Below are 15,564 nucleotides of genomic sequence, written 5' to 3'. Positions count from 1 at the left end.
TATTTTATTTTTTTTTAAATAAAATTTTGAAAAATGACCCAAACAACTAAAACTAACTTAATCCAAATATTTTAAGGTGAGATTTATTATTTAATAAAAGTTGTTTGGATTGAAAAAACTTATAACCCAAACAATTGAGTTAGGTTTAAAAAGTGTTCCACGAACTCCCTCATAATAATTTTTCTAAAATAAAGGATACTCGAAACCTTGGACTAAAACAAATTAAATTGAGATATATAAAGAAAGTAAACGAAAAATTTTAAATAAAATGAAAATCTTAATTTTTTTTTAACATATATACTTCATAGTTAAAATGAAATGATTTGGAATCAACCTTTAAATAAAAGTATAATATTTAGTATGGTGTGCAAATAAAATTTATAAATTCCAAATCATTTCAAGTCATCAATTTATAAATATAGAATCAAGCAACAAAAGGCCCATTTGATAATGTTTTTCTTATTTCTTGTTTTTTCTTTTTTGAGAACAAAAAACATGAATATGTTTGATAACTATTCTTATTTCTTATTTCTTATTTCTTTAAAAAAAGGAACAAGAACAAAAACTTGTTTGATAACTATTTTTTGTTTCTTGTTTCATGTATTTTTTTTCCTTTACATTTTTTTCCATGTTTTATAGTTTAAATTTAATTTAATTATATAAAATAAAAATATATATAGCATACATTAAAATATAAAAAATAATTATGACATATTTACATTATCAAATACACATAAGTCTCGATGTAAAAGTAATAACAATAGTAATTGTTTCTAACGTTCATAAGTTGCTAAAATTTGATTTATAATATTATTTCTCACTTAAGCCATTTGTTTTAAATTTTAAATGATGTAGACTCAAATTTAACTCAATTATATTACTATAAAAATATTGTGGTTGTGAAAATATTAAAATGAACCCAAATGAATATCTTAGTAAACAAAATTTATATATGGTAAAATTATAATTGGTTTCGTATGTAAAATAAATAAAAAAATTAAATTTAAAATAATATATAATGCATATTTCAAAATTTAAAATTTAAAATTCAAAATTCAAATAATATTTATATATACATATTGAAAAATTTAAAATTTGAAAATTTGAAAATTTGAAAATATAATAAATCTGAAATTCAAAATTCAAAATTAAATTAATATATAAAAAAAGTAATAAAGAAAATAAATATAAATAAAAGAAAGAAAGAATTACAAAAAAAAATATAAACAAAAAAAAATATAGAGAAAAAAGAAATATAAATTCCGCTGTACTCTTGTATGAGAGTTCCTTCAAGTTCATCAGTTGATCATAGCTAAACAATCGAGTGGCTTTGTCTATATGATAGGCTGCCATTTACCATACGATTGAGCACATCGTCTATATGATAGATTGTGTTATCTCCACTTGCTCGATTGTCTACACGATCATTGTCCTCCAGTCTCTTCCTCAAGCCAAGATCATACAGAGCCCACAACTCCTGGATTCTCATACCGAGAATACCAAGGTAACCATTATGGTGGTGTCCTCACTCATTTCGTGAATTGAGTGTGACTCGATTGGTTTCGTGGAGGCTGTTCGTTGTGTTTGTGTTGTTAGTAGCAGCCCGGTCGTTGGATTCATGTATTGCTGTCTTGGACGCTTGGAGATTGTTCGAGAGATCCTTGAAGAATATTTCTTCAAAGGTACGCATACACTATCCCTTGAATTATATCTTAAAGCATGCTGTAATTTCATGTTGTGCATGACCTGTTAGTTTTCGTTCTTGTACTGTAATTGTTTATGTTCAATTCGAATGGAATTTGGAACGATCCTTCCAGTGCTCATGGAAATCATCATGTTTGATTTCCTTCACAAGGATGCGTCGAATATCCAATACCACACGATCTTCTAGCAAGCGAGCGCTTACGTGATCATGTAGCCAACGCAACACGATCGTGTAAAAAACTCTACAAGATCGTGTAGCATTAGCTATACAATCGTTTAGCAAATGCTACACGATCATGTAGTAAATTCTACATGATCGCATAAAAAAAGCTATCCGATTGTTTTACTTTGTACAATTTAAAGAAAGCCTTAAAACGAAAATCCTATCCCAAAACATTCATAAAAAATTCATCCACAAACATTTATCACATAAACGCAATGCAGATAAAAAAAAAACCCACCAGTACTATAAATGAATTAGATGAAGAAACGTACACTTACAAACACCAAAAATAGAAGAAAAAAAAGTACCGTGGTCAAGGAAGAATTTCGATGAAGAAGATCGGCGAGGAAGAAGATCATGGTGTCGAGAAGGAGAATGGGCGAGGAAGAAGATCACGACATTCGACGAGGAAGAAGATCAATGCGATCGACGAGAAAGAAAAAAGAACAAAGTTCAGCGAGTGTGACAAATCAAATTTGAAGAAAAGGAAAATCGACGAGGAGGAAAATCATGGTGTCAATAAGGAGAATAAGCGAGGAAGAACATCAATACGGTATTTGTAATTTGAGAATGGCAAGGAGGAAAATCACAGCATCGACGAGGAAGCGCGTGGTAAATGAAAATTTAAGAAAAGGAAAATCGAAGAGAAAGAAGGGTATTTTTGGTAATTTTAAAAAAAGGAAAACTGGAATTTATTTTTACTATAAAGTGTAAATATTATTGTTTTTTTCTTATTTATAAGAATTCTCCTATTTGAAAAGCAACTTTTCATAATATAAAATTGAAATTATGTTGCTAAATCTAATTTCAATATTGGAAAATAATTAAATAGTTGCATATTAACATTTTATTTTATTTTTAAATAAAATTTTGAAAAATGACGTAAACAACTAAAACTAATTTAATCCAAATATTTTAAGGTGAGATTCATTATTTAATAAAAGTTGTTTGGATTGAAAAAACTTATAACCCAAACAATTGAGTTAGGTTTAAAAAGTGTTCCACGAACTCCCTCATAATAATTTTTTTTAAATAAAGGACACTCAGAAGTTTGGACTAAAACAAATTAAATTGAGATATATAAAGAAAGTAAATGAAAACTTTTAAATAAAATGAGAATCTTAATTTTTTTTAACATATATACTTCATAGTTAAAATGAAATGATATGGAATCAACCTTTAAATAAAAGTATAATATTTAGTATGGTGTGCAAATAAAATTTATAAATTCCAAATCATTTTAAGTCATCAATTTATAAATATAGAATCAAGTAGCAAAAGGCCCATTTGATAATGTTTCTATTTCCTGTTTCTTATTTCGTGTTCCCTGTTTCTTATTTCTTGTTTTATCTTTTTTGAGAACAAGAAACGTGAATATGTTTGATAACTATTTTTATTTCTTATTTCTTGAAAAAAAAAGAAACAAGAACAAAAACTTGTTTGATAACTTTTTTTTGTTTCTCGTTCCATGTATTTTTTCCCGTACAATTTTTCATGTTTTATAGTTTAAATATAATTTAATTATATAAAATAAAAATATATATAGCATACATTAAAATATAAAAAATAATTATGATATATTTACATTATCAAATACACATAAGTCTCGATGTAAAAGTAATAACAATAATACAATTGTTTCTATCATTTATATGTTGCTAAAATTTGATTTATAATATTATTTCTCACTAAAGGCATTTGTTTTAAATTTTAAATGATATAGACTCAAATCTAACCCAATTATATTAGTATAAAAATGTTGTGGTTGTGAAAATATTAAAATGAACTTAAATGAATATCTTAGTAAACAAAATTTATATATGGTAAAATTATAATTGGTTACGTATGTAAGACAAATAATATATAAAAATGCATATTTCAAAATTTAAAATTTAAAATTCAAAATTCAAAAATATAAATATAGTGAAGATTTTAAATTTGATCAAAATAATATATAAATCTGAAATTTAAAATTCAAAATTAAATTAATACATAGATAAAAAAAATAATAAATACAATAAATATAAATAAAAGAAAGAAAGAATTACAAAAGAAATATAAAAAAAAAAATATAGAAAAAAAAAGAAATATAAAAGGAAGAAAGAAAAATAAAATAAATTTTTGGGACGATGAAGTTGAGAAGTATTTTGAACATGCTTGCTCACCAACTAATCAAATCTAAATTTAAATACATATTAGAAACAAATTTAAATAAAATAGAAACGCAGTTTCTCAACTTGTTGTCCCATTTTTAGATATGTTTCTTAAAATTTTAGAACAAGAAACTTGAATGATTACCAAACAAATCAGTTTCTTAATAGATAAGAAACAGAAAACAAAAATATTATCAAACGGACCCGAAAGTATTTAATGTATTATAATATAACAATATTTTGTATACAAACAAATATAATTTAAAAAGGCATACACTGTGTTAATCATCCATAAGGGAATCAAAGGCAGTTTTATTTATAATGGACGAAGATGTAGTAAGTTGTTGTGGATTACCACCAAGGAAAGAAGTAAACCAATGGGCCGAAAGTTTGGGCCGTCGTTCAAGTGTCTGCAGGTCCACGTACAAAAGCCCAAACCTTGCGGCGTACCCATCGGTCCATTCAAAGTTGTCCAATAAGGACCATATAAAATACCCTCTCACATCAGCGCCATTCCTGTCATAAAATGTCATTACAAGTTATAACATAATGTATGGATTAAATTCTAATTTGTAGTACTTTGTTCTAAATTAACTAAAAATATAATTATAAAATCTCCATCGAATTTCTTTTAGTAAAAATTTGATACAATTCTCATAGAAATATGCTCATGGTTGGCATATTAGAGGCATTTTTTTTTTGTCTTAAAGTGATACTATGGGATGAACTTGATAACTCTAAATTATTAAACAAAAAAATCCTAACATAAATTTATAGCTAAAAGTCTAGATTAAAAATATAATTGAGTTGTATTAAAAGGTACAGGCATTGCCTATTTAGGTTTAAAAATACTTTTAATTTCTGAACTTTAATGTAAGTGACAGTTTAATTCCTAAATTTTACTTTATAGCAATTTAGTCTTAGTACTCTTAAATTTGTGACAATTTAATCTATAGATACTAACTAAAAATAATTTAGCCTATCATGGAAAATTTTATAGGATTTAATAAAAAAAAATCATGTAAGAGATTAAATTTTTTTTATAAAGCATAAATAAAAAATTAGAAAAAATTGTTACAAAATAAAAAAAAAGTTAATTTAGATGATATCTTTCATGATTAGAACTAAAATATTACAAATTTAAAATTAAACAAAGACTAAATTGTTACCTATTAAAATTTAAGGACTAAATATATTGTTATAAATTTGAAAGTATAGAAACTAAATCGTTAACAAATATAATTTAGAGACTAAAAGAAGTTCATGGACCAAACGTGTTTTTTACCTCATTGCTTTGGCCACGGAAGCGAGGTAATTCTTGTGGTAATTGATTCGTTTTGTGTCATTTAGTATGTCTTCAACTGTGTTACCATCGCTCGGTGGCATAGAATAACCTTTAAAAAAAATCAATATCTTAAGGCTTTGGAACTAACTTTAGTTAATTAAAATGAAAATTTTAGTCATAAACATGCCTTTTAACTTAGCTTAGCTTACCATTTTCAGTGACTAAGATGGGCCTGTTGGGATATCTTTGTTTGATATAGTTAATGATTTTTTCCATGCCTCTTGGAACAACAAATAATTTATCTACTCCTGTCTGTTAGATAAAATTGTAATCTTGTCACTTTTTAATACAAGTACAAAGTGAAGATTTCATCGTTTAATATCAAAGGATATAGTACGTGTCAATTATCATTTAATTGTACTTACTTTATTGATAATCTTTTCATTTGCATATTCAAATATTAGTAAACAAGTATTTATCTCTTGTTCAAATTTCGTTAAGAAAAAAAAAATCAGTTTTTTCTTCAAATAATTCATAACATGAATTTGAAACTTATTAAAACATGAAGGATTAAATAGAACTACTTAAAATTTTGATTAAATAATTAAAATAGAAGTAAAACTTTAAAGAGGGATAAGAGAGCATACTGGATCTCCAATGGGAACACTATCGCGGTATTCCATTGTGTCAAGAAATCCTTTTATAGGGTGATCTCCACCATTAGGGCATGCTGAATGAAGGCAATCTTTTGTATAAAATGTGGTATAGTGATTGACACAAATATAGTCCACGCTTCCTCTTATAATACTTTTCTCAAAGTCTGAGAAACTTGGAAGTTGACTTCCTAAAATTTCTCGCATTTCCTTAGGATAATCTCCATACACTAAAGGATCATACACCCTGTAGATATTCAAAAATAAAATTTTATATAAGTAGCACTATTGGTTGTTTGAGATTTGTTTTTAATTCTAAAAAATCATAATGTAATTATGTCAAAAGTTACACGTGAGGGGTATTAACAAGAAACAATAAGAAATTAAAATGATCCAATATTATATTTGAATTTCTCGTCAAAGCATGAAGGGAAAGAATTTTACCTACAAAAATCAATCCTTAAATTTTTAAATATTATAATAATATAGGAGTTTTATACATTACACATAAAGCTATTTACTTATCTTTTTGTAACATGAGATGGAGATTTAAACTTTTTTTTCCTTAATCCCTTAAAATTTTCACATTTATCTTTCACAAAAAAAAATTGTTAAAATTTGTTAACAAAAAAAGATGTTCAAAAATAGAAAAATAACAGAAACTATTAAAAAAAATAACAAAATTTTAATCTTGTTTGAGAGAGACTGATAGAAGTATATCAGAGACTATCTGTATTTTTTTTTTTTACTATTTCTATTTACATTTATTTTATATATGAGAGTTTTCCAAAAAAAAAAAAAATGGATGCACCATTCAAATATTGAATATCATTTATGAGATGCCATTTAGAAGAAACAAACTCTCATGGGTTGGATTTTATTGGTAAATGAGTTGAATTTTATTTATCAAATAACATCTTATGACTTGCATTCAAATATATTATTAAAACAAGAAAATACAAATAGCCCAAAATAGATGGGACCATTAAATATATTTACTATTTAGCCTTTAAATTTATATTATTAATTTTCTATCAGCAAATACTAAAATAATAATGATGTGAATTTCAAAATGATATTCCTGGATGAGACAAGGACCACAAGAATCATAACATCAAATGGGTATAATGTCTAATTCATTAAAATTAACCAACTTAATTATTTTCAACTTATTTCAAGTTTCACGATTGTGAGATAGACAATAAAACTTTAAAATGTAAAAAAGGCAATACGTATCATGTTTGTCGAACTATATTTAAATCAACATATTTTCGACTTAATAAATTAAAACATATTTCATTATTTTTCTAATAAATTTTAGTATTTGTGATATTAAAATTTTGTTAGGAGAAAATTAGAAAAAAGAAATGAAAGAAAAAAGAAAAAAAAAAAACTGACCAGGCAAAGTTGAAAATCAAGGCTCTCTCCACAGCTTGTTTGTCAAATTCATGGTCTGTTAGTGGTTCATACATGTGGCCATATGGTACTATTCCTATGGATCCACCTCGTTTTCCCTACAAAATAAAGTTGTTATTAATATATTCTTTAGAAAAATGAAATTAATTTTCAGAAAATATATTAAAAGATGAAGAAATGGTAATAAGTAAAACTTATTTGAAAAAGAATTGAAGAAAATAAGTAGGAAAAAATAAATCCTTTTTAGTCCACCATGTGTATATGTCAAATGTTTTAATTTTCTCCAATATATTACTAATCCTATCTAAATAAAATCTCTGTGCTCACCGGATTATTTATCAAAATCGAGTGTTAAAATTAAATATTAAATTTAGACGTCTAATTTTAACAATTATATGAATTTGATGCTAATATTAGTTCAATTAAACCCATTAAATATTTAACGGTCTAATTTTTACAACTATATTAAGCGCCATCTAAAATTGTTGTAACTTCTAAAATAATTGTTGGCAGTTATGCTTTTAAAATGAGTTTGGATTGTAATATAGTCCAAAACTCATGTTTAGATTGAACGTTTTGGGCCCGATTTATAATATTAAACTCATTTCGATTGGATAATTTTTAACCCCAACTCTCTTTACCCTTAAAAAAGAGTTCTTTAGCCTTAAAGGTTGGATTTATTTCAATAACCCCAACTTTCTTGCTGTTTTCACTGATCACGATTCCATTTCGTTTTCCTTCTGATTTTTCACATATTTTAATATTTCGTTTTCCTTCTGATTTTTCACATATTTTAATATTCCTCTAATTCTCAGTAATGTTGTAGTAATGTTGTTGTAATGTTGTTTACATTACCTTAAAAACAAAGAGAGAACTAAAGTAAAAAACATAATAAAATAATCTAACCGAGGCTTCCTTAAGATGCATTTGACTGAATTTTTATTGAAATAAATTGTTTGATTATGTAATTCCGTCTCTCAAAGAGACTGAAATTAATAAATCCAAAATTTCAACTCTTGCAATTTTTTTCAAAAGTACCCCATTTTGCCAAATTTTTTAAACATCTCTGTTTTTACATTTTTAGTTAATTAATTTAAAATAACTATGAAATGAAAATTTAAAATAATTTTTTACAGTGGTGTAAGAAATCAAACTTCTGACCTCGAAGTTGATATTACATACTTGATATGTCAATTGAGTTATACTCATTTTAGAAATTTAAAATTAGTTTTAAAATTGATGAAAAAATAGTGAAAACTATTTAATTTTAATTATTTTAAATTAATTTATAAGACATTATCCTTAGTATTCTAACATGAAATTCTAGAGATCAAAAGAAAATAAAATTCAAAACTCAAAAATAAAAATGTAAACTTTTAAAACTTTGGTATAAAAAAAAAATTCAATTCAAAGCTTCAGAGTAAAAGTGAATCCTTTTAAAACTCGAGGACTATAAATAGAAATTAAACTAAAAATAGAGAGACCCAAAAAGTATTGAAAGGAGAGGAGAAGAAATTTACTTCAAAATGAGTGCGATAAAGGTGAACGGCCTTGGCATGGGCAAGTAACATGTTGTGCATGACAATGAGAGGCTCAATATCAGAGTTCCCAGTAGAGCAATTTCCAAAGGGTGGCGAGCAGCGAGCTGGTGGATAAAATCCTACTGTATAACCCATCAATGTAACCACATTTGGCTCGTTTATCGTTATCCAATGCTTCACTCTATCTCCAAACTCTTCGAAACAAATTCTTGCCAAGTAGACAAAATCTTCCCTAAAACAAATGATTTCATCGTCCCAATTTTGTTATCTTATGTTCTCATAAAGAAGAGAGAAAAAAAAAAAAGATGGTTAACAAAATACTTTTAATCCCTAAATTTTATTGCAAGTAACAATTTAGTCTCTATGGTGATAACCTTATCAAAATTAAATATTGAGTTATATTAAGTAACGATGTAATCTTCATAGTTTATAAGTAAATTTGATCCATAACAAGTTTATCAAACGACCAATGTAAGAAATTTCATGAATCTTATTTTTCATAACATCGACCAAGGGTACATTTGGATTGACTAGAGAAAAAAAAATGCTCTTAAAAAAATTATTTTTATTTAAACTCTTTTGATAAAAAGGGTTTAAAATACACTTTAGAAGTGTTTCAAATGTTATTTAGAATGGTTACCAAACATTTCAATTTTTTTTAAAATGCCTCATTTTTAAAATTATAAACTTAAAAAGTTAAACCAAGCACACACCCTAAATTATTACAATTAGTATAGGGACTAAATTGTTACTGGTGAAAGATTAAAGAATAAATGGTTTCAAATTCCAAAGGATAGGGATTGAATCGATATAAATGAAAGTTTAGAGACTAAATTATTAATTATATGAAAGTTAAAAGCCAATAGTATTTTTTAACCAAGATCAATTAAAAAGAAGAGAAAACATTACTGCATTTGAGAGCTCATCCAACTTCCATATCTTTTGTCGAGTTCATCAGGGAGGTCATGATGGTGAATTGTCACGAACGGCTCTATGCCTGCCGCATTCATTTCTCTTGCTCAAATACTTTAGAAACTATTTCAATTTTGATGTATTTTCAAAATAGTTAAAATTATAAATTTAATTTATGAACTTTAAAATTTGTATCTATTTGATCTTGAAGTTTGAAAATTAAGGTCTTGTTTATAATCATTTAGTTTTTAATTTTTTAGTTTTGAAAATTAAGCTTACCAAAACTCATTTCACTTGTAATTTTCTTATTTTGTTATTTCCTTTTTACCCATATATTTAAAAATCAAGTCAAAATTTGAAATTTTTTAAAAAAGATGGTTTTTGTTTTTAGATTTTAGTTAAGAACTAACTCTTGTACTTAAGAAAAATACAAATCATCCTAAGAATATGAAAGAATATAAACTTAATTTTTAAAAATAAAAAAATAAAAAATAAAATAGTTACCCACTAGAGTCTTAATCTTTGTATTTCTAAGCGGCACTATTCAATAATTAGTTTATGAACTTTTTTTTCTTTTTAACACACAGCACACTCGCTTCTTCAACAAACTCAAATTTTCATATCCAAACATATTGATTAAAACTAGAATTTCATTTTGTTTTACGATACATTATTATTATTATTATTATTATTATTTTGAAAACAAACCGCAACAGTTTTTATTTTCGTTTTCGAATTGATTTAATAGAATTTTTTTACTATATGTTGGAATAACTTGAATTTATTTATTGGCGCTTTGAACAACCAAGTTGGTTTATATTTGTTGGTGCTTCAGAATTTTTATTTAGCATATTTATTTATTTGTAGTTATTTCCGATTATCACTTTAGGATTTAGAGTAATGCACTATATAAACTCTCTAACTCTTAGAAGTGCCTTTTGGTGTATTTAGAAAACATTTTTTCTAATAATACTATTCTCTCTATCCTGTGGACGTAGCTAACATACCGTTAGTGAATCACGTATATTTGTGTGTTGATTCTTTTTACGTTTTTTATATTCTTTAATTGTCGATTAGAGTAATATTAAAAATTTTAAAAGATTAAGAAAAAATTCAAATAACTTTAAGATTAGCTAATAAATTTTAATTTAAAGACTTTTTACCTTACAAAAGTAAAAAAAAAAAAAAAAAAAAAGAGAGAGAGAGAGATTAAGACTTTATTTTATAACAATTCTATATTAATTTGTTTCATAAGTTATTTTAGAAAATATATCCAATCTTAAAACCCGTTTATAGATTTTAACAAGACAATTCTATATTGATTTGTTTCGTAAGTTAAAAGAATTCCTTTTTTTACTTGACTTTGTTGTAAAATTATAAACAAGGCAAAACTGGTGTAAAAACGTCCCAACAATAAAAAAATTAAAAAAAAAACCTATCCACATTAATGAAAACTCACTATTAATTCGATTCAAACATTTCGATCTAATGTTACGTTTGAAAGAAGTTTAATCCAGGCGTAAAGTCTATGTATTATTACTGACCTTTAAAATAAATTAATTCACTTATAAAAAGTTTAGACTTTTAATTAATTGTTAAAATATCTGTCGATACATTAATAAATCCTTGAATATATAGATCAATGGATTCAACATCGATATAAAGTGTAATGAATATCTTCAATATCTTATCTAACTATGATATATATATATATAGTCATCATATAAATAGAAATACTAATAATATTTATAACTTATTTAGAAAATGAAAAGAACTTAATTATTGATTTAAATAATTTTTATAAATTATTTGATTGATTTACAAGAAAATTTGTTGATTTTGATATATCCATCCATATATAAATAAAATTGAAACTTTGATATTCACAATCACATCAATATTTATTTTTTTTTAAGCACATTCATCCTTGATTTTAATTTTATTTTTAGTATATCATTGGTTTGATTTTGATACAATAATTAATTTGGAGTTTTAAATAATAAAGTCTTAAAGTTTATAGAAGTATAAATTAATTGTTTTTCTATATATATATATATATATATATATAAAATTCAACGTAGGAGTGGATAGAGAGTACACACTTTGTACTATTTAAGTTATGTTTATTTTGATATATAGTCTTCATAATTCGATATTATGAAAGTCTAAATAAATTATATTAATTCTTCTCGAAATTCAATGACAAATAACCACATTAAATTTTTGTTACTCTACATTAGGGCAATTTAATCATCTTTAAACTATAAAAAATAAATATAATGACAAAATTTAATTTTTAAATATAAAAATAAAATTATAATCATAATTTAACTCAAGAAAGTGATAGTAACACAAAGAAAATGAAAGTTCTTTCAAAAAAAAAAAAAAAAAAAAAAACAGAGAGAGAGAGAGAGAGAAATACCTTTGAGCAACAAATGATCGATGATTTTGTTGTAGAAGGCGACCCCTCTTCTATTAACTTTACCAAATCTTCCTTCTATAATATATATAATTAATTATTACAAAACATAACTATTGATTTGGTTAAACTTTTTTTTATTTGGCAATAAAGATATTTTCCTTACATTAATATGTTATCCACGTTGTGTGCTTCAAAAAACAAAAATATTACTAATTTTATATTTCTGCTCCTTTTAACAAGATCTCTGACATCCATAAATATTGATATTTAAATCTAAATAATTAAAAATAAGTATTGATATCCACGCCATCTTTATAAATAAAATAGAAAAATATCTTTATGGTTCCTAGGTTTTAAATCTAGTTTCTATTTTGTCTTTGAATTTTAAAATGTTATACATTTAGTCTTTTAACTTTTGAGTTTGGTTTCAAGTTAGTCCATAAGCTTCAAAATGTTATAATTTTACCCTTAACATTTGAGTTTTGTTTCAATTTGGTCCCTATATTTCAAGATTTATACTTTTAATCTCGATTATTTATAAATACTCATTTTTCGTCTTTAATATTAATTTATGTTAATAAATAAAAGTTATTAAAAGAATTATAATTAATTAAGTTTTAGTATTTTTTATCACTTTTCAAATTAACTTCAAAATTTCACTTCATAATTAATTTTAATTAATTAATATAAATTGACATCAAGAAAGTGAGTACTTCATGGAAAATTGATTTTAAAATGTAAAATATTGAAATCTAGGGACCAAATTGAAACAAAACTCAAATCTCAAGAGTAAAATTATAACATTTTAAAACTTATGGACTAATTTGAAATAAAACTTAAAATTTAAAAACCAAATGTATAATATTTAAAAATTTAGGAACCAAATAGAAATTACACCTAAAACCTAGGGATCAAAAAGATGTTTTTTCTTAAATAAAAATAAAGATAAACCATAAACCAACGTTGATGTCCCCAAAAAAAGTATTCTTTTCACGTGATAATTTTGCGAGGTTCATCTAAACCATTAAACTAAAAAAAAAAAAAAAAAATTAAAACCAAACTAAGACAGATTAAATTGCAATGTAAAACTATATAGACCAAATTGAAAATAAACTTAATTTATAGAAACTAAAATTTCAATTTATTGTGAAGAATTTTGATTAAATTATAAGTTTAATTCTAAACTTATAAGTTTATATTTACTTAGTTCTTCAACTTTGCAAAATATCTAAGAAGGAGACAGTTGTGAATATAATAATAAGATCCAAATTATTAACAAACATATCATAATCTAATAGAATTTACAAATATAATAAAATTATCCATTCCACTTAAATATTAATTTTAAAAGTGTTAATTATGGCAATTATCCTAATTTTTTTAATGAAGAAAAGGGGAGCTTACTGGGTAAAATTCTGGTCCAAGAAATGGAAAAGCGATAAGCATTCATTCCCATGGAATGCATTGACTCAATATCTTCCTGCCAAAATTAAAGCCCAAAAATCAACTCAATTCCAACTCTTCCCTTCATTAAACAAAATAAAATAAAAGAAGAAAAGAAAAGGAGAGTTAAAATGAATTTAACATTTAATCTAAAACTCTTAAACTCATTTTTCATACTACCAAATAGATCGATAGATTTTAACCATTTTAAAATCACTCTAAAACATTGTCATAAAATATAGAGTACCAGAAATTGATGGTAGTGACCGTCGGCCACATCTCCGTTGTCATTGTTCTTAATTTTTCCTGCAAATTCCAAAATATTACAAAAAAAAAAGAAAGATTAAGGAAATTGGGGAAGTGGGTTTGAATGAGAATGAGAAATTAATGGAAGGTGGGTTTAACCTGGAATATGGGAAAAAACATCCCAGTTACTCAATCCCCTACCATCTTCAAGATAAGCCCCTTCAATCTGCACCCAATATAAAAAAGAAAAAGCCCTTAAAAAAAAAGAAAAAAAAGAAAAAGAAAAAAGCATACCCACAAATAGAAAAATGAAGAAGAAACGAATGAATATACCTGATAAGAGGAAGTGGCAGTTCCAAAAAAGAAATGCTCTGGAAAATCTGATCTTTTGATTTCTTCTTCATTTTGGCCAAAACTCTCATCAGAGAAAAACAAAAAGAGGAGGAAAAAATATGAGAAAAATGGAAAGATTTTAGTTTTGGTGCCCATCCTACTGACTTTACTTTAGGGTCTGCATTTCCCTAAGTCAAGTTTATTGAGTTTAAATTATTAGAATTACCAACAAACACTTAAATCAAATGGATGATTAGTTTATTGGATTTAATTATTAATTTTATCTTTATTTAATGCTTTTTTTTTTTTAATCTCTACGTAGGGCTTCTACTCATTAGTTTAAGGCTTTATTAGAGGCTCTACTTACCTACCATGAATTCCAATGGACAGAAATAGAATTGGAAAATAAATTAATCATTTTTTCTGATATATATATATATATATATTTTAAAGTTTAATCAGTTATCGAAATGATATTAACATGAGGTAATAGACTTTCATATACTTCTAATCTTAGAATGCATTAAATACAAATATATGCTATATGAATTTTAAATTAAACAAGCAAATATTACTAGAAAAACTTCATTTTTACTTTATATTATGACTTTTCAAATATAGAAAAATGAATTAAAATATTCATAAATATAGTAAAATTTTATTGTTTATTTGCAATAAACTGTGATAGATCCCTATAGACTATTATCTATATCTATCATGATAAAGATAAACACAAATAGTAGTCTATTGCAGTTTATTGCTGTCTATCACGTATAATAAACACAAATAGTAGTTTATCGCGGTCTATCGCTGTCTATCATAGATAGATGTGATATTTTACTATTATTTGTAATTTATCACAGATAGATTTAATATTTTACTATTATATGTAAATATTTTCAGTATTTTACCATTTAAAATAAATTTTCTTATATGATTTTTATTTAATAATAACTAATTTAATAAGTATATTTCATTTGATATTGATTAATTTAAGTCATATACTTTAGGTTAAAAAATCTATTTGGTCCCTATACTGTCATAAACCAACAATTTAATTATTGAATTTTGGTTTATAACGATTTAGTCTTTCTACTTTTAATTTCATAACAATTTAATATCAAATTTTAATAGATAACGATTTAGGTATTTACTCTCAAATTTGTAACAATTTAACTCAAACCATAAAAAAATTCATCAAAACTAAATGTTTACGATGTAGACTTATAGCTT

At 24.8% G+C, this 15,564-nt stretch overlaps 1 protein-coding gene across 1 annotated transcript; it reads right to left on the bottom strand.

Annotated features, from left to right (window-relative positions):
* Positions 1–4,271: 4,271 nt before the first annotated feature.
* LOC120086125 (beta-glucosidase 18-like) lies at positions 4,272–14,743 on the bottom strand. Its single transcript, XM_039042581.2, has 12 exons — positions 14,332–14,743; positions 14,158–14,224; positions 14,000–14,058; positions 13,714–13,789; positions 12,310–12,384; positions 9,885–9,972; positions 8,955–9,207; positions 7,417–7,532; positions 6,013–6,265; positions 5,575–5,677; positions 5,366–5,474; positions 4,272–4,596 (listed from the first exon to the last, which is right to left on the bottom strand). The coding sequence occupies exons 1-12, from the start codon at positions 14,485–14,487 to the stop codon at positions 4,362–4,364; spliced, it is 1,590 nt and encodes a 529-aa protein (XP_038898509.2). The 5' UTR covers positions 14,488–14,743; the 3' UTR covers positions 4,272–4,361.
* Between the last annotated feature and the right edge of the window lie 821 nt (positions 14,744–15,564).

This window comes from Benincasa hispida, chromosome 9 (assembly GCF_027475165.1).
Source record: "Benincasa hispida cultivar pf3 chromosome 9, pf3_genome.v1.1, whole genome shotgun sequence".
NCBI lineage: Eukaryota > Viridiplantae > Streptophyta > Magnoliopsida > Cucurbitales > Cucurbitaceae > Benincasa > Benincasa hispida.
Note: the sequence above shows the minus strand (reverse complement) of the source record. Positions and strands in the feature narration are given on the sequence as shown.

Coding starts and splice junctions, on each gene's coding strand:
- LOC120086125 (XM_039042581.2), bottom strand. CDS start 14,487: ATGGGCACCAAAACTAAAATCTTTCCATTTTTCTCATATTTTTTCCTC. Junction 12,385..13,713: donor TTGGACCAGAATTTTACCCA/GTAAGCTCCCCT, acceptor TATATATTATAG/AAGGAAGATTTGGTAAAGTT. Junction 9,208..9,884: donor TGGATGAGCTCTCAAATGCA/GTAATGTTTTCT, acceptor CATTTGTTTTAG/GGAAGATTTTGTCTACTTGG.